The sequence below is a fragment of the Pinus tabuliformis genome, chromosome J (assembly GCF_031772625.1).
Source record: "Pinus tabuliformis cultivar Carrire ecotype Pingquan chromosome J, CPIR1, whole genome shotgun sequence".
In the NCBI taxonomy this organism is placed as follows: domain Eukaryota; kingdom Viridiplantae; phylum Streptophyta; class Pinopsida; order Pinales; family Pinaceae; genus Pinus; species Pinus tabuliformis.
Window position 1 is genome coordinate 197499249 of NC_142295.1, and position 20582 is coordinate 197519830.

General features: G+C 36.9%; 1 protein-coding gene across 1 annotated transcript; it reads right to left on the bottom strand.

Annotated features, from left to right (window-relative positions):
• Positions 1-429: 429 nt before the first annotated feature.
• Positions 430-6326, bottom strand: LOC149226357 (65-kDa microtubule-associated protein 3-like). Its single transcript, XM_089375276.1, has 7 exons — positions 5929-6326; positions 5624-5830; positions 5264-5515; positions 1918-2127; positions 1635-1790; positions 1359-1518; positions 430-1184 (listed from the first exon to the last, which is right to left on the bottom strand). The coding sequence occupies exons 1-7, from the start codon at positions 5998-6000 to the stop codon at positions 973-975; spliced, it is 1269 nt and encodes a 422-aa protein (XP_089231402.1). The 5' UTR covers positions 6001-6326; the 3' UTR covers positions 430-972.
• Between the last annotated feature and the right edge of the window lie 14256 nt (positions 6327-20582).

Below are 20582 nucleotides of genomic sequence, written 5' to 3' on the forward strand. Positions count from 1 at the left end.
ATCTACTTAAAGCGAAAGCGTCGACCCTCTCACTGGCAAGCAGCAATGACTATTCATCATTTAAATTTTCTCTAAAATAATGAATATCAATTGCAATGAGACGTTGTACCAGACCCACTAATTAATTTTTGCTTAAAGGCCACCATGATCAAAGCTTTTGGTTCTTGCAGGAAGGAAGACCCACAGAGGCAATCATTGTGAGCATAAGCAAAAGCCGGGAAAACAGTTAAGGGTTTCGCTTGTGGAATCTGGCCACAGAGACGATTGTTTCTTAGATTCATATGCTTCAAATGCTTCAGACCCAACATATGCCCTGGAATTTTCCCTTTGAAACCGTTCCATGATAGATCCAACCATCTCAACTCCTTCAGCTCGCCCATGGGCCTCAGTATCTTGTCCACCATCCGATTTCTTGAGAAATCCAGGCGCTCAATTTTCTTTAACATGGAGATCGAAGTTGGAACATTGCCCTTCAAACGATTAACTGATAAGTCCAGCCACTTGATGATGCGCTCGCCATTGATCTCCGAGATCCTGCCTGTGATCTCGTTGTTGGCCAAATTGATGAACTCTAGGCATCCCCCTAGGGATGGGCAAGAATATGAGATATTGTCACTGAAGAGTTTCTCTATAGACCCATACAATTTATTTGAATGAAGATCAAGAACTGAGATGGAATCAGGCAAGGAAACCTTAGAGAGATACATTCATCTTCTCTCTGCATCTAGCAGCGGGGGCAAAGTAACATCGAGGTCTTCCTCTCAGAGTGATAAATTCAGCATTCAGTGTTTTCTCTGCATCTAGCAGCGAGGGCAAAGTAACATCGAGGTCTTCCTCTCAGAGTGATAAATTCAGGGAGCTTGCTAACAGCTGCCCACGCCCTCTCAGCACGCTTCAAGGTAAGGTGTGCACCCCTGCTTGCATTGTACCAGTTTTCATCCTGTCAAAGTTATCAATATCCACACGCTTGTGTCACAATGAGGAAAATTTTGACAACAAAATTCCACTATCTCTAGTTCTTGTCTTCCTTACCTTGTTATAATCTTCAAGCCAGCTCTCTTCTTCACAGGCAGCTAACCATTTTTCAATTCTTTCCAAGATTTCTTTCCTGCTAAATGCTTCTTCTTTAGTCTTTGCAATTTTCTCTTCAATGCTCTCAAGAAGCTTGGAAGGGTCAACTAACCCTGTGAACAAATAAAAGGAAAGCAAATAAGTATCACCTAACAGATAGGAATTACTCCAATAATTTTATCAAAGATATGTTCTCCCTACAATAAATTATTATTGTTTAAGTATATACCATGAAAAGAGATTACCAGAATTGAGCAGTAAAAGAAACAATACCCAAGAGAACTTACCAGAATCCATGGAGGCAATTGACTTGTCCAGCGTAGTATTACTTTCAGCAATGAGATGTGTTCTCCTGCAAATTTCTTCTAACTCTGTTCGCTTCTTAAGAACAAGCTCCTTCATCTTACTTCCTTTTAGCTCCTCAAGTCTTGAAACCTCTGCTTCAACCTGTATCATCATAATTTGACTAAGAATCTAAACAAACAAGCTGGCTCGCACCACATCAATATGCATAAATACTGCATGCATGCATGCAGAGGATCATCCAAATTTCTCAAGCCTACATGGTTAATAAATTCCATAGACAGGGCATTGGGAGAACATATTTCATGCTCTGAAGCTGCAATGTTGCAGGTGACATTCTGGAACATCTGTTGCTCTTCCATAGGGGTGTCCATTAGATTCCAAAGCTCCAGCATAGTCGTGGCCAAATCTTGAAGCTGGAGATATGAAAAAATCAAAAGAATCATCCCAATGCACCACATTATGTTGCAATATAGATCAGGGTAATAGCAACCAACAAAACAAGGGGTAAACAAATTGCATGGGCAATCTCATGAAAATAACCTTTTGCATTCGTTTCTTTTTTTCTTCTCGCAATGTTTGAATTGTTGCAGCCAACCTATCAACAATGTCATTACTAATGCTCTTGGATTGTTCAGACTCATCCAAGCTTGGATGCACATCTGTTACCGTACGTACAAAATCCAAGCCAAGGACAGAGCATAATCCATGGATTGTGTTGACAAATTCGATGACTTTGTAGAGACGCTCACTCTACATCAAAAACGAATTAAAAACAAATACAACACAAAGACACACAACTTCATTAATTCAATTGCTTAATTACATCATACTTATATAGGAAAACTTATGCAACCAATTCCTAACCACTCACAACTAATTCTTGTTCAACTGCTCATAACTAATTCTGTTCAACTGCTTCATAACTAAATCTATTTCTGCATTATTTTCACATCCTCCCTTAATGGAGAAATGGATTCTCTACAATACCTAACTGACTTCTAAAAACTTCAAATATGATTTTACCAAGGGGCTTAGTAAATATATCAGCCACATTATCCTTGGTGTTACAAAATATCAATCCAATTTAATTTGACTCAATTTTCTCACGGACAAAGTGGTACTGTAACTCAACGTGTTTTGTTCTAGCATGGTAAACTGGATTATGTGCTAATTTGATAGCACTCTGATTATCACAATTGATACATGTTGCACCACTTTGCGCTTCTTCAAGATCTGCAAGAATTCTTCTCAACCAAATAGCTTCACAGGTGGCATTGGTCAAAGCTTTGTACTCTGATTCTGTTGATGATAAAGAAACAGTTGGCTGTTTCTTACTACTCCAAGATACGACTCCTGATCCAATATGAAATGCATAGCCAGAGGTAGATCGTCTATCATCTGGATTTCCTGCCCAATCTGAATCAGAAAAACCTGTCAGTGCAACATCAGATACATCAGTATACATAATACCAAGATTCATTGTTCCCTTTAAGTATCGGAGAACTTTCTTTGCAGCAATCCAGTGATTTCCTGAAGGCTTAGCCATGAATTGACTAAGGATACTGACTGTGTATGCAATGTCTGGTCTGGTAGTGGTGAGATAGTTCAAACTTCCCACTAACTGACGATATAATGTTCCATCTGCCTCTTTCGATCCATCTTCTTTGTACAACTTTGCATTCTGTTCTAAGGGAGTTGACATAGCTTTGCAATCTGTCATATTGAACTTTTTAAGAATCTCCTTTGTATATTTGCTTTGAGTGATCAAAGTTTTACCAGGTTCTCTCCATACCTCAATTCCTAAGCAGTAATGCATTTCACCCAAATCTTTCATTTCAAAAACCTGTGACAACTGAACTTTAATTTCTTCAATTAATTTGTCAGCACTGCCTGTTATAATGAGATCATCCACATATAAAGATATTAAAGCAACATTTCCTTTTTCATCTTTCTTAAAATACAAGTTAGGATCATTTTTGCTTTTCACAAATCCATTCTGAAGAAAGAAGGTATCAATCTTTACATACCAAGATCTTGGTGCCTGTTTCAACCCATACAATGCCTTTCTTAACCTGCAAACCAGATGCTCCTGTCCCTATTTGACAAACCCTTCAGGTTGAACCGAATAAACTTCTTCCTTTAAACCACCATTTAGAAAAGCAGATTTGACATCCAATTGATGTATATTCCAATTATGTTTTGTGGCTAAGGCAATCAGTAATCTAATTGTATTCAACTTAGCTACTGGTGCAAAAGTGTCTTCATAATCAATTCCCTCCTGTTGAGCATATCCTTTTGCTACTAATCTTGCCTTAAATTTATCAATTGTACCATCTGCTTTAAATTTCGTTTTGTACAACCATTTGCTTCCAATTGGAACTTTATTTTCAGGAAGTTCCACTAATTCCCATGTTTGATTTTTCATAATAGAAGCATACTCATCATTCATAGCATTAATCCATGGTTCATGTTGTTTAGCCTGCTCATAATCAATTGGTTCTTCAACATTCATTATATTAGACATTAAGGCATAGTCTCTGTACCTTTCAGGAGGCCGAGTCTGTCGGGACGACCTTCTTGGTGTGGGTGTTCCATCCATGATTCGTCGGCTTTGAGGTGTATCACCCCCGTGTGATGACTCACTGCTGCTAGATGTGCTCGTACTGCTGCTATCATCCTGATCCTGTACCTGTACCTGGACCTGTTCCTGTTCCTGCTTAATCAAAGTATCAAGCTTGATATGTGCATCATTAGAAATATGCCATGTATCATTCTTTGTATTACTTTTATCAGTCTACTCATGAAACAATACATCACGACTTGCAAATAGTTTATGGGAACTTGGATCAAACAATTTATAGGCTTTCTGATCCGTACAATATCCAATGAAAATACACTTGATGGACTTGGCATCAAGTTTTCTTCTGTTAGCGTCAGGAATATGAGCAAAAGCAGTACATCCAAAGACTTTGAAATGACTCACATTAGGTTTATAACCATAAAGAACCTCAAAAGGAGTTTGAAAAACTAATTTCTTAGTGGGACATCGATTCTTCAGATAAACAGCAGTGTTAATGGCTTCTGCCCAGAAACCATTAGAGATGTTCTTACCTTGCAGCATACTACGAGCAGATTCCACCAAGGTTCTATTCCCAAATACAACACAAAGACACACAACTTCATTAATTCAATTGCTTAATTACATCATACTTATATAGGAAAACTTATGCAACCAATTCCTAACCACTCACAACTAATTCTTGTTCAACTGCTCATAACTAATTCTGTTCAACTGCTTCATAACTAAATCTATTTCTGCATTATTTTCACAAAACGAATGGAAAAAGAACAGATCAGATACACAAAAATACATAAAAAAACAAAGGCGAAAGGACAGATCACAAATTCAAAAGACATATCCACAGATTACAAATAAACAAGGGGTTTAGACACTTGAATTAATTGAGAAAATTAAAAGTATTTAAAAATTAAAGGAACTATGATAGATTTGTTAGCAAAACTCAAACCCCATTAAAATCATAAATGTGTAAAATTGGGTCCTCATGAATTTCGGCTCTATGCATGAGACGAAACCCATCCCACAGTGATACAACACGCTGCACTGGCTCCATCAAGCTTGATCTTTTCAAAGCAATTTATACAACAATACACATCTTATCACTATTTTCTTACCATTTTTTTGTAAGCTTGAACTTGTTTTCTTGCTATAAATTTTTGGTTTTTTGGAACATAGCTAATACGGTTAAACCCATAAAATACCCTAATAGACTCGGTAAATCCTAACTCTCTTTAGGGTTATCCCACATTGCAGCTATTAGCAAAAGCATAAGACAAAATAAAATAGTGAAGCAGTAGTAATTCTTACCTTTTCTCTTTGAAGCGATTGAAGTTGCTTCTGGTATTCTTCAAAATTCCTAAGAGATAGATCATTTTCATCCACTGAAATGGCGGATGGACTAAGCTCTACACGTCCCAAAATTTCATTTGAAATCTTCTGAATCTGCATTTTAACATCCCAAATTTGTTGAATCCGTTCCTCTTTTCTCCGGCGCATTTCTTCCAACAGAGGAGTTATCGCTTCCAGCTGCTCCTTCAGGCTCCCTGCTCTTCTGTCTCCCTAAAATGGAGCAGGTAAAACCAATATCAGAGTCTTGTAAGATTTAAAATTCAAAATGAAACCATGATATAAACTGCAAAGGCATATTTTCGGTCTTGTTATTTTAACCTGTTTAGGCATGGTAGGGCAAACTCTGAGGGCAGAATAAATGGATGTGAGCTCTGCTTCGGAATCGGCAATAGCCTGGTGAAGCTGAGCCCGTGATCGATTTGATTGATCTACTTTCCGTCTGTAAACTTCCAAGCATTCTTGTTCAAGCTGGAGCAACATTTTATCTCTTTCCTCGTCTGGCTCACCCATTTCGTCCCATATTAACTGAAATTGAGCAGATTTTTAGCCACCAAACCACTATACAATCCATAGCATATTTTTCATGGTTAGCTGAAATAAATATAAGAAACATTAAACATTACCTGGAGCTCGTAAAGAAGAGATCCACAAGTTGTCTCCAGTTGCAATAACTGATCGTTCTGCAAGCTCGGCATTCTGAACGTATGCCCTACACCAGAGACATTTTGATTATGGTAAACGGAACCGTGGAACAAACCATAAATTATGAAATTAACAGAGGATTCCTCTTCCAGCAGAAACCAAAAGCATTATGGCAGCAGGTCATGGAAGAGCCCGGAAACATTATTGCAGCAGGTCGTGGAAGAGAACAAGAAGAGCAGAAAGCGGAAAGAGGAGGAACAGAAATGGAAAGCAGTTTTGGTTAAACCAGATGCCAGTTGGAGTTGGACGTCGTCGTGGAAGAGCCCGGAAACATTGCAGCAGGTCGTGGAAGAGAACAGGAAGAGCAGAAAGCAGAAAGAGGAGGAACAGAAATGGAAAGCAATTTTGGTTAAACCAGATGCCAGTTGGAGTTGCACGCCAGATGTCAATCATATGCCAGTTGGAGTTGCATGCAAGATGTCAATCATAGAAAGAAAAGATAGACGAAAAAACTCATTCAAAAAAAGGCCTATCGGCCTAATAAGGATCGATGGATGATGGGGAAATAAACATTGACGCATAGGAAAGTTTGCAAAGAAATAGACACCTAATAAATTAGGGGAATTATGTTGATTCTCTCCTTAGATCTCACCAACCGCCATTTAAGCACAAAATGAATGCTCACGGGGTGAATGTTTTGAGATGTGGACATAAATATTAATCTGTGTGTTGTAATGCATGAAGAAGAAACGTGTATGTAGGGTTTATGACTACATCCGCGATTTCTACATTTATATTATTGAACCTTTACAAGAGTATTAAATTTCGATTTATTCATATTCTTGATTTTAACGAGAAATATACGTATTTACCTGGGGTCGTCGTCTCATTCTCGTTGACATGAATCGCGTGCTGCCCATTCATTGCACTTAAAGTGCTTTATACCTGCTTTTAAAGATGATTTCTTCACGCTGATGGCTCTATTATATAAAATAAATAAAATATTAAATAAATAAAATATTAAATATTTTAATATTAAATATCTATGTAAAAATAAAGAAAAATAATAAAATAATAATAAGTATAATTTTATGCGAGTCTATAATATAAAGTCAAATATTATAAAAGATATTATAATATTTGACGGTTCGGGCAGTTGGTTTGCACACCTTCCGGTCAGTTTCGAATCCTGCGTAGTTGCTGCTGCAGTACATATTGTTCCCATGATGGCTTAATATGTCTCGATGTGTCGGTTCTGACACGCATTTATAATATATGTATAAAAAAGAGGGCCCATAATACTTCTAAAAAAAACTAACTCTCTCATTTAAAAAAAATAAATTAATTACTTAATATTGAATGTGGACTTTCATTCTTATTTTTCAATTTATCTTACACCGTTAAGGAACATGAAACTTAAAAATGAGTAAAGAAGGTAAATAATATGCAATGAGCCTAGCAGCTTGGAAAAAGTCTGCAAAAATATATGATTTTTTTTCTTTGGTAAACGGCCCAAAATATTTATATTTTGAAAACCTGAATTAAAATACAGTTATGGAGATGTAGAATAGTTTGTATCCCGTATACAGTTATGGAGATCTAGAATAGTGTGTATCCGATAGTTGTTGGTAGACCAAAAGAGATGTGTAATCTAAGCAGAGAATAAGGGAGACCACGTGTCTATAAGGATCATGTTCCTACTACTCTGTCCCATTCCTACTATCAATTTATTATTATTATTATTTCCAGTCATGTAGTTAAACATTAATGGTGCTCTATATATCACTAAAAGACCTGTCCTATTCCTCCTATCAAATTTTTATTATTATTATTTCTAGTTATGTAGTTAAACTTTAATGGTGTTCTATATATCACTAAAAAGACTTGGCTTACTATTGGAATGGTTTCAAAATACTATACCATACCACCAAAAAATTATCATTATAATTCCATTTACTTTATATTACTAGCAGGTTTATATTTGGTCACATTATGAAGTGCGTTCTTAATATGTAACACTAAAAACTTATCATTATAATTCCATTTAGTTTATATTACTAGCAAGTCTATATTTGGGCACATTATGAAGTGCGTCCTGAATATGTAACACTTGTACGACCCCCTTAACCTTATGTAATCTTGTCCATATTTTATTTGCACCATTAAATCTGAATGGATTAACCATATTTAAGGTTTCGGTAACCATTAATCTTATCTCTATTTGGATGTGTTCTCTACCTTATCACTAGCGCTGGGTGTTACTTACCCTTGCGAATTATTAATTCTTTATGGTGTATTACTTGCCTACCCTTTGCATTTATAAAATATCTTTGTACTGAAGCCTCCAAGCGATGGTTCGTAGTCTTGGACTTACCGCTCTCTGTGCGACCATACCATGGGGACTAGTGGGTCCGGCCCATTCGAGCCACGTCTCCACAATCACATGGGTTGTAGGTGCTCTCGGTTATTGTTCAACGGTTGTGATGAGGGTTCCTGGTTCAACGGTGGAGATCCGCCCTTTCAAACCCTAACTCTCTTACTCCATGGGCCGAGGTCATTACGCCAGATTTCTCATGGTTTATTCGCTCTCGACGACCCTTCAAAATTGTTATATTTCGCTCTGAGAGGTGTTTATGGGTTTCCACGGCCTTCAACGGCCTTGAGGTGTTGGTATGGACCAGATTGGCATCCACTGGCACGCTGTGGAGAGTCCAGGTAAGGTAATGGGTTATAGCGAATTATGTAGTATTTCACTATTTATAAAATTCGAGTGTTAAAGGTTACTAAAATCTATATACGCTCTCCCTCTAATTGATGCAATGGCTGCACACGTATAGTGGATCGCTGTGTCGAGTGTATTCCCACTGTTTCCTTTGGTTTTAAAAGTGATATTTTGAGGTACAGTTTCATCATATTTCTACTATGCCTTACCTATCTAGTCCCCTGTTTTATTTAGTTTCAGTCATTTAACTGACTGTGCACGTATTTTGTCTCTTTTCCCCTTTTTCCTGGCAGGGTTTTCTGGTGGAAGGCCACGACATCAATTTCTTGCTCTGGTGGATATCAGCAAGGAAACTCCTCGCGGTTGTCCACAGTACTGTAATTGTATTACACAAATCTTTGTGTGTTTGATGGAAATCCTCTGTTTCATATTTTCTTTCTCGCGTAGCTTCCACCTCTTAAATCTTCGTTGCATGCATTTCTTGTATTTTAAGTCCTCCTTTCCTTCATCATCGTTATTTATTAAATTTTATTGTTATTAGATTTTAGTGTTATGGAAGGATTCGAGGTGCGACGTAAAACCTCTGTTCTTTTGATAGGTACACCTTAGCCCCTACGTCAACTTTTTTTGTTCTGCAGTTAGAAATCAATTGGATATTATTATCCCTCTATTAATCGGTTTTCCCTGTCCACCCACATGTAGATATTGCTCATATGCCCAGGGTTTGGTTTTGCAACTCATTGTCATGGTTTTGGAGCTCCTAACGGTTGTCTCTCACCTTCTAATGGTGATTCGGGTCGGTTCTTTCTCTAGTAACGGAGATTTTTGTCCATACATACCTACATCTCATTTGCAGTGGAATATCATCCGAATTGTCTGTGAAGTTATTCAGTTTCCTTACTGTTTAATGTCCCCAACGTTTTCTGTTGAAAACACTTCTGAATGAAGCACAGTTCCTCCTCCATATTGTAATTGTGTTTCAATTTTTCTTTTCTTCCTTATCTATGGAAGACTCTGAGTCATGTCCTAGGTTTTCTAATTGGGTCTATTCCGTCAATGTCTAGCTGGAAATTACATGCAAGGTATTTGCTAGGTTCGTGTTATTGATCTCTTCAAATTTTTATAAATATTTTGTATTATAAGATGACGATTGAACTGTACCTGCTTTCCATCTCTATCCAGGTCACGGGTTGGCCTAACGGAATTATTTGCGTTGTTTTCTTCGTAGACTATGTTTATTTGCTTTGCTTTGTTTTGTTAGTCTGTGAAAATGAGATTCTGGTAATTCTAGAGTTTAGTTGTCGACTTTCTCTATTTTGTACTCATAATTTAGTAAATAACTTATTCTCGTACTATCATTTCCTTTGTGACCCTTGTGTGTGGTCATTCCATTCCATTAATGTATGTTATATTCCAGAACTCTATTCTTTTTAAATGAAATGAATAAATTGATTCGTTTTGATATATATCTCCAAAAAGGAAATATGTTAACTCGTCTCTATTTGTAGCATGTATGTTTCATTACTTCCAAATCCATAAGTACGTACTCAATTAAATGCCATGGCTATCTGGTCGATCCATAGGTTTCTATTTGTTCCCTAGCACAGTTTCCTCAAGCGAGTAATTTTAGGTATATTTCTATTTCTATTTCTTTACTTGCGATCTCTTGTTTATAAATTATACATGCATTGCCTCAATTTCTTCCTCTATTTTAAGATTGACCCCGGAACCAAACGAAAGGGTATTAAGTTATATTATAAGAATATAACTTTTGTTCTAGTATAGCTCTTGTGAACTAAACCCGCAGAGTACTGATGTCAAACCTACATGCAATTTGGGACGCTGCATCGTCTCCCCTAATCGTGCATCAGTTCCTTCTTGCCATCACCCATCGCACGATTCTTTTCCTAATACCACAAGTATTCCTAAAAGGTAATTATTTGTGTTGCTTCTTTTCATTATTTATTGCCTACGGCCACACATGCAGGTTTAATAGATTACTGAGCCTATCATAAACTGAGTTAATTTATCTTACCATATATTTATATTCCAAAAAGATAACAGGGTCCTCAGTAAATTGCTGAATAATTTCCATCTCTATCGAGTCTATAAGCTATAGGAAACAGTTACTATAGGAATAAATAATGCAATCATAAACTATAATTTAATTGAACTTTCTTTCTAATTTCAAATAAGCAAATGAGATTAAGCTCAAATATCTTACCTATATTAACTACCACTTTAAATATTCCTATTTACTTCTAGAAAAAGACATAAAACATTTATCTAATTTCTTAGGTATATATATTCACTTTTGATTATTAAAATCACGGAATACTTTAAATTTACTAGAAAAATATCAATTCTACACTAGAGATGCGATTTACATTCCTCATTACAGAATTAAGAACTTCCAAAACTTTTTGCATCAAAGAAATAATTCAGAATAAACAACAATCTAACCGGTATCATAGTCGATGAATACAATAGAGCGTTCGACACTTTTCCACCCAATCATAGAATTGCAAGAGTTCACCCTCGAGCTGAGATTCAATTGCCAAGGTGTCAACAACCCCATTGATTCCCTCTATGGGTAGTTTATACCCTTCATCATGATATTGTTTCCATTTCAACGTTGTTCCACTACTATGGGCTTTATTGCACACTTGCCTAGGCTTTTTCCTTTAAAACCCACCCTTTTCTCCTGCGGTGCTTTGTGCAACCAACTTGACATCTTCCTCGGCTGAGAATTTCTAAGGGATTTTATCTCCCATCACTTAGTCTAATCTATAAATTTTTCGAGAATCATTACCATGAATAATTTATCCAATCTCATTTACCAATGAGATTCTTTTCCGGATTTGGCAACCAATCTCATTCTCGAGTGTCTTCTCGGGGTACTTAAGTTTATTCCAATTTTTTTTATTAATAACTAAAATACTTATTTACAACAATTTATCCAAAGTATATTCATGGCTTTACTTCCATTTTTACCAACACACAAATAATTGAAAACAACATTACATAATAGAGGTGTTTTCCATCCTTCCCCCCTTATACTCACACCATCCTTGATGTTTAATTCATATATACTTTCTGTTGAAAACATGTTGGAAAATTTTTCTACATTTCATTTTCTGACTGCCATGTAGCCTCCTTGGGGGTATAGTTCATCCATTGTCGTTTAATCCGAGCGATGGATCAGTTCCGAAGCCAGATCTCTTTCTGATCAAGAATGTGTAGTGATTTTTCCATGAAGTTTCCTTCAGGTTCCACCTATAACATTTTCCACTGAATAATGTGAGAGTTATCATGTACATAATTCTTAAGGAAGGAAACACGAAAAAAATTATGAACTTTAATGTGACTGGGTAGTGTTACTTGATCAGCTACATGTCGCATTATATCCAAAATCTCAAATGGGCTACAGAATCTAGGTGCTAATTTAGGAGAAGCGCCCATTCTCAATGTACTTATTTATAGTTTTACTCTTAGATATACATGGTCCCCTATTTTGAAATTCTTTGTGTGATCTCTTTTTGTCTGCATAACATTTTTGTCAATCTTGTCTTGCTTTAATATTTCGTTGAATACTTCACAACATCCGCTCCATTTATTGTAATGCATCTAACTCAATAATCAGTTTATCCTCTTGTTGACTCCAACTAATGGGTCTATCGCATTTTTGGCCATGCAAGGCTTCAAAAGGGCTCATTTTTATGGATGATTGGTAGCTATTATTGTAGGAAAATTCAACCAAATGGAGGAAGTTCTCCCATTTTGTTGGTGGATCCATAATATACATTATGAGCATATCTCCCAGAATCTGGTTGGTTATTTATGTTTTTCCATTCGTTTGGGGATGGTATGTTATACCAAAACTCAGTTTGGTGGCCATGTCGCCAAATAATGATTTCCAAAATTTCAAAGTAAATCTGGCATCTTGGTCAGACACTATCATCTTGGATATTCTGTGAAGTTGAAAAATTTACTTCATGAAGATCTGAGAAATTTTTGTTGTACCAAATGTAGATTTCAAAGGCAAAAAATGAGCTACTTAACGTATCCACCACCACCATGATGGAATCACGGTGTAATTTTTTTCTAGGGATCCCTATAATAAATTCTAAGGAAATAATTTTCCATTTCCATTTAGGAACAGTTCGGGGATTTCGAAACCCAGTCAGGTGTTGATGCTCCTCCTTTACCTGTTGACAGTCCAAAAACTTTGTTAAATATTCAACCACTTATTTCTTTATTCCTGACCAAAAGAATTCTTTTCTTAATTTGGTAACCTCGGTTCCCAACATAAGGTTTTTTATGATATTCATTAAATATCAGTTGTTTCATATCATGAACACCAGGAATATGCAATATGTTTTTACAAATCAAAAGATTCTCAGCATTTTATGTAGTTTTTAACCCCATATAGAAATTACCTGTATACGACTTCTAAAAACAAAAAATAAGCAATGCTAGAGCATAACACATATACAAAGAGATTTTCCCCCAGATTCCAAAACTGGGACTACGAGCTTGATTGTTCATTATGTTCCTTTCAATGTTGAAATACATATATATAAATGCCAAAGCATCCAATACCATGGACCAAAATCCATCGCTCCCAAAACCATGTGTGAAAACCATGCACAAAACCATAGGTAGGTTTGCCCCACCTAATATAGGGTCCAAAAAAATTTCCCCGGGCCGCTGCCCTAGACCCTGTAGAGGGAGGCTAACCATCCCCCTCAAATCCACTATCATCCCACCATTGTGCAATCAACACAACGAAGGGGGGGTTTTGCACCCCCTCTAATCCCTCGGTTAACTAGGGGAGCTAGTCATGGAAAGAGTATAACACAACCCAATGTTCTCCCACTTGTTTTTTTCTTTCCAAAGGAGAGCTTAGTCATTTATCCAGTGATGCAATGCTCATTATTTCTCTACACCAAGAGAATCAATCAGAGCTCACAGATTTTTCAATGCATCTGCAGAATTCTTCAAAGTTTCCAGCTTTACTAGCAACACCTTTTCGTCTTCTATCATATCCCTCACAAAGTGATATTGAACATCAATGTGCTTTTTCTTTGAATGATAAGCAGGGTTCTCTGCCAAGAAAATTGCACTTTGGTTGTAACAGTTTTTTCTTATAGCTACCTGTACTAACTCCATACTTGAACACAATCTCTGCAACCAAACTGCTTCCTTGCTTGCATGAGTGGCTGCCATGTATTCTTCCTTTGTACTTGATAGTGCCACTACAGATTGTTTCTTGCTCATCCAACTGACTGCACCTCCAAATAGGTTAAACACATACCCACTTGTAGATCTTCTCTAATCCTGATCTCTAGCGCAGTCTGCATCAATAAATCCACGGATATCCAACACTCTGTCCAATCCTAGTCTTTCTTAGTAGCACAAACCATAATCACTAATGCCAAGAAAATACCTGAAAACCCTCTCCACTATTGTCCAATGTTCCTTCCCTGGTTTCGACATAAACCTACTCAATACTCCTACTACATGTGAAATGTTTGTTCTAGTATAGACCATCGCATACATAAGGCTATTGACTGCACTTGCATATGCAACACGGGACATGTCCTCTTCCTCTTCTTGTGTCTTGGGACACTGTTCAGTAGATAACTTCACACCTACATGAAAAGGAACCTTTACCAGTTCACTATCCTTCATGTTAAACCTCCGCAGTATTGTCTCAACATACTTCCTCTAGTTTAACTAGAGCTTCCTCTTTTCCCGATATCTTTTAATTTCCATGCCCAAAATAAAATTTTCAACACCAAGATATCTCATGTAAAATTTGGAGGACAATTGGGTCTTCAAATAATGGATAATTTCTTTGTCATTTCCAACCAACAACATATCATCCCCTTATAAGACCAGATAAATAATACGGTCACCAATTAATTTAAAATACACCCTGTGATCTGCTTTGCTTCTGGTGAAGCCAAGTCCCCGTATAAATGTATCAAATTTCTGATACCACATCCTTGGTTACTGTTTTAACCCATACAAAGACTTCTTTAACTTGCATACAAGTTCTTTCTTACCCTTCACGGCAAATTCTAAAGTTGCTTCATTTAGATCTCTTCTTCCAAATCCCCGTGAAGAAATGTTGTCTTCACATCCATCTGCTCTACCTCAGTATCAAAAGTAGGAACAAAAGATAAAATTAATCTAATAGAAGCTACCTTGGCAACATGAGAAAAGATATCACCAAAATCAATTCCCGGCACCTGAGATAACGTTTTTCTACCAACCAAGCTTTGCATTTCTCCACCTTTCCTTCTGCATTTGTCTTCTTCTTGAACACCAATTTTATACCAATGGGTTTCCTTCCAACAGGCAACTCCACCTGATCCCAAGCCTCATTCTTATGCAAAGATTCCATTTCATCAACCATGGCCTCTTTACAGAGTTTTCCATCTTATAAATCTACTGTTTCCTTCACAATTCTGGGATCATTATCTACAATAGATAAAGAAAAATTTGAATAGAAAGCAGATGGACTATACCTTTCTAGCTGCATTCATTCTCGAACTCATCTTATCACAACGGGACTTTGTGGGTCTTCATCTTCTGATTCCTCTTCTGTTGTAGTGTCTGATTCTTCCTCCTTTAGCTCAAACTCTATATTCTCAGGTTCCTTTCATTTGACTTCATCTTTAACAACATCTTTCACCTATCTAAACACCACATTGCAATTTTACACAATATTCCTTCTTACTGGTTTCCAAAGCTTACAACCCTTTAAATCATCCCTATAGCCAATAAGAATGCACTTTTCAGATTTACTATCCAACTTTGTTCTTTTCTCCTTTGGAACATGTACATATGCATCACATCCAAATACCGTCAGATGTGAAAGAGAGGGTTTCTTACCAATCCATACCTCTTGTGGAGTCTTATCCTCCAATGCTGATGAAGGTGATCTATTGACCAGGTCACATGCAGTCTCCACCGCCTCTACCCAGAATTATTGTTCTAACCCTGCACCACCAAGCATGCTTCTTGCCCTTTCCATCAATGTCTTGTTCATTCTTTCTGCAAATCCATTTTACTGAGGTGTGTATGTAGTAGTCTTCTGCCATACTACACCACACTTCTTACAGAATCCTTCAAATTTCTTCTTACAAAACTCTCCACCATTATCTATCCTTAACACCTTTATCTTCTTCTATATCTAGTTTTCCACCAGAGTCTTAAATTCTTTAAACCTGTCAAAGACTTCAGATTTCTTCTTAAAGAAATATATCCATGTATTCTTTGAGAAGTCATCTATAAATGATACATAGTACACAGACTTACCCAGTGATGGAACCTTCACAGGTCCAAACAAATCACTGTGCACAAGCTCTGATATATTTTTCACCCTCTTACCACTGGAGGGGAAACTCACCTGATTCTGCTTCCCATATACGTAATTTTCACAAAAATCAAAATCTAGAGAGCTATTAGTCATACCTTCTACCATATTTTTACCATGAAGTATTCAAAGGCCCTTCTCTCCAATATGACCAAGCCTTTGATGCCATATTATGGTCTTTTCTTTAGAGACCACTAAATTTTATGCTCCACTTTCATGAACCACAGAACTGTAGCACCCATCAACAACAGTGCCACCTTATAGGTTGTACAGAGTTCCAATATGAACTCCTCGCATCAATACCAGTGCTCCCTGAACGATATTGGAGATATTCTTCTCGAATAATGTTTTTACACGTTTAGCATCCAACTTGCTTACAGAAATTAGTTTTCTGGACAATGCAGGAATATGCAAAACACACGGAAGTGTTTTAGTCCTTCCACCTTGTGAATTCAATTTAAATTTTCCATGAACAATGATCTTAGCCTTCCAGTCATCCCCCAAGAAGACATCACCACCATGATATTTCTCACACTCGCAGAACCACTCTATATAGGTAGTGAAGTGAAAGGATGCACCTGAGTCAAGCAACCATGCCTCATGATCTACATGTGTACTTGAAGAAGCCAAGTACACATCCCCACCTTCATCTGAGGTGCTTTTCACCTCTGCAGAAGGAGAATCATCAGATCCCTTTCCGTTTTCATGAGATTTAGATTTATAGTCACTTTTGTAGTGCCCTTCCTTTCCGCATTTACCTCTAGATTTACATATTCCACTTGATGAATTATTTTTGTTTATGTTCTGGAACCTCCTCGTACAGACAAGGCATCACCATTTTGGCTCTCCATATTTTTCTGTCTCATCTCTTCATGAGTAAGGATGAGAATATTTCATCAAACTCCAAGGTAGTTGCATTGCTACCTATTACAATAACCAGACTATCCCACGAATCTAGTAGGGAACACAAGAAACTAATGCACTTATCTTCATCTAAAATTTTGATATCAATAGATAATAACTGACTCACCACAGTATTAAATGCGGTCAAATACTCTCTTATTGAGTCTCCATCTTTCATCCTTAGGTTATACATCGTTTTTTGTAGGAATAGTTTATTCACTAGAGACTTAGATTGGTACAAAGTCCCTAACTTGTCCCACAAAGCCTTCGCTGTAGCTTCCCCTGATACATTCAAAAATACTAAATCTGAGGAACAGAATTGTATTGTGCTCTTTGCCTTCCAATCCAACTTCTTCCATTATTCATCGGACACTACCGTTGGTTTAGTACCCAGATCTACAATGGTCCACTAATATTTATCTACAAACAGATCCTCCATCTTGGGTTTCCATAACTCAAAAACCTACCCATTAAATTTCTCTATCTCTATATTTCCACTGCTTGCCATCTTCACTTACCACTAGAATCGATCTCGTAGATCTCGCATTGAACAGGGTCTACCGCAAGCCCAAGTGTAACCCCTCAGCAACAAAGGCATCCCCTTGAAGCCAAAACAACGCTGATAGCAAATGTAGGTTTTAACCCAGTGCGAAAATTACCTGCATATGAATTCTAAGAACATAAAATAAACAATGTGAGAGCATAACACATAAAACACATATACACAGAGATTTTCCCATGTATCCCAAAACCGGGACTACCAGCTTGATTTTTCATTATGTTCCTTTCAATGTTCCAATACATATATATATATATATACATGCTAAAGCATCCAATATAATGGACCGAAAACCATCACCTCTAAAACCATGTGTGAAAACCATGCACAAAACCATAGGTAGGTTCGCCCCACCTAATATAGGGTCCAAAAAAAAATTCCCCAGTCCACTGCCCGCGACCTCGTAGAGGGGGGATAACTGCCCCCCTCAATCCCCCTGTGACCCCCCCACTATGCAATCGGCGCAATGAAGGTGGGTCTCCAACCCCCCCAATCCCCTGGTTAACTAGGGGAGCTAGTCGTGCAAAGAATGTAACACAACCCAACATTTTAATCATAACTAGGAACATCGATTTGCTGCAATTTTTATTGGGTTTCTAAATACTTGGAGTCACTGGCCATGGAGTTCCAATTTTCTCTAGGAAATCAGTGTTATCCACCTCCATTAGATTGTAGTGATGCCTGCTCAAGGCTTCCGTTATTTTGTTCTCTTTCCCCTTAATTTTTTTATGTCTAATTCAAACTCACTAAGAAAGGCCATCCATATGGCTTCTTGAGCGTTTAAGTCTCGTTGGCTGAAAAGGTATTTCAGACAGATATGCTATGTTGTTACAATAAAAAAAAATTCCTGACAAGTAATGCCTCCACATTTTTAAGGCATTTATGACAGCGAATAGCTCCATATCATATATTGCATTATTTATTTCATGGCTCTTTAATTTCTTGGATTCATATGCTATTACAAAGTTACCTTGCAACAGCACATCCTCTAGTACTTCCATACTAGCATTAACGCAAACTATGAACTCTTTATTTGGAGCTGCTAATTTTAGGATGGGAGAAGTTGTAAGTAATCGTTTAAGCTTATGAAAACCTTTTTGACACTCTGCAGTCCATTAAAACTTTGCCCCTTTTCTCTGTAAGGATGTAATGGGATGTGTCATTTTAGAGAACCCTTCTATAAATCGATGATAATACCCTCCCAATCCCATAAAATATCGAACAACAACTACATCCTTTGGTGTACGCTAATTAACCACGGCTTTCACATTCTTCAGATCCACTTCTAGTCCTTCCTTAGAAATAATATGCCTCAAGTACTATATTTTTGGTTTGTAAAACTCACAGTTGTTGTATTTAGCATACAAGTGATTTTCTATTAATTTCTGCAACACCAATTTTAGGTGCTCCTTATGCTCATCCTCATCTTTGGAGTATATTAAGATATTGTCAATAAATAAAAGTACAAATTTATCGAAAAAAATTATGTGTATCTTGTTCATTAGGCACATAAAAGTTACTGTGGTGTTAGTAAGACCAAATGATAACACTAAAACTCATAGTGTCCATATCTGGTCTTAAACGTTGTTTTATGAACATCCTCCTCCATAATTCTGAGTTGATGATATCATGCTCTCAAATTAATCTTTGAAAATACGGTGTCCCCTCTTACTTGATCAAATAAAGTGTCAGTACGGGGAAATGGATGCTTGTTTTTGATATCTAACTTGTTCAACTGCATGTAATCTATGCACATTCTAAATATGTCATATTTTTTCTTAACAAATAATAAAGGTGCCCCACCAAGGTGACAAACTAGGCTTAATGTAGCCTTTATCTAACAACTCTTGTAGCTACATTTTCAGTTCCATCAACTAAGGGTGACATCCTATAGAGTTCTCTAGGCATTAGGGCTACCTCAGGTAAAAGATTGATGGTAAAGTCTATGTCCAAGTGTGGTGGTAAGCTAGGAATATCCTCTGTAAAAACATCTTGGAAATAACTAATGATGGGTAGAGTATCTAAGGTTGGCCATTGTATTTTTTGGCTACCCTTTTCCACATGAATAAAAAATAATTGAAAGCTTTCTGGACACTCTTTTTCATTTGCATATCTAAAATCTATTGTATTCATATGGGCTTGGGCACCCCTTGAATAATTTGTGTTTGTCCTTGTGGGTTCACACAACTCATTTTTTTCAATAAGTAATTTATTATTGCACCATGTTTCTCAACCCAATCCATACCTATTAGTATGTAATAAGACCATAAGGGGAGAACATTTAGATTCATTGTGGTCAAATAGCCATTTAACTATAGGGGACATTGTCTTACTTGGTTGGTTACTCTTCTCTTGGTGACAGTTGCTAGCTATACCAATCATGCAATTTTAAATTTCTCAGTTTTAAGTTCACATTTTCCCACCATCTAATGTCTAATATAACTTAAAATAGCGAAAGATCAATTATAATAGAAGCAACTCAATTGGAGCAAGTATCTTCAATCTCAATCATGGTTGATTGATGTTCCAATTATCTATCCTACAAGGCAGTGCTTATCTTGGGAATATCTATAGCAATATCATTCACTATGGTAGCTTCCTACATAGCTTGAATATTGTGAACATATATGGGATTGTGGGGACAATCTCTTAAGAAATGAGGTTCACCACATCCCCAACATTTCAATGGTTCTCTTTCTTTTCCCCCACTTCTCTTCTTCCCATCTAGATTCATGGTCTTTGATCTAATCTCAGATGGCATTGGCTGATTTGTATTCCCCTTGATAAACTTTTTTCTTTAATGATCCTTCCCAACATTTTTCAAATATCCCAGTTTCTATCATTTTGTGTCAATTACAGATTTACTTCTATCCTTATCTTGCCAAAATTTAAAATTTTCCCGCTTACTTCTGAACAGCTACTAACACAGTTTGGGTTTTCTAACATCCTCTCCCATTATCTTTAGATTGTCAAATTCAATCCGCTCTTTGTATATTATAGTTAGACAGTCCACGAATTGTTGTACCTTAGCTTTTTCTTCTTTAATATAGGGTAAATATCACAA

Excerpts from the sequence above, each read along its gene's own strand:
- LOC149226357 (XM_089375276.1), bottom strand. The coding sequence starts at position 6,000 with ATGCCGAGCTTGCAGAACGATCAGTTATTGCAACTGGAGACAACTTGT. Across the intron at positions 5,831-5,928 it reads CTCTTCTTTACGAGCTCCAG|TTAATATGGGACGAAATGGG; the intron begins GTAATGTTTAAT and ends GCTCAATTTCAG. Across the intron at positions 5,516-5,623 it reads GCCCTACCATGCCTAAACAG|GGAGACAGAAGAGCAGGGAG; the intron begins GTTAAAATAACA and ends GCTCCATTTTAG.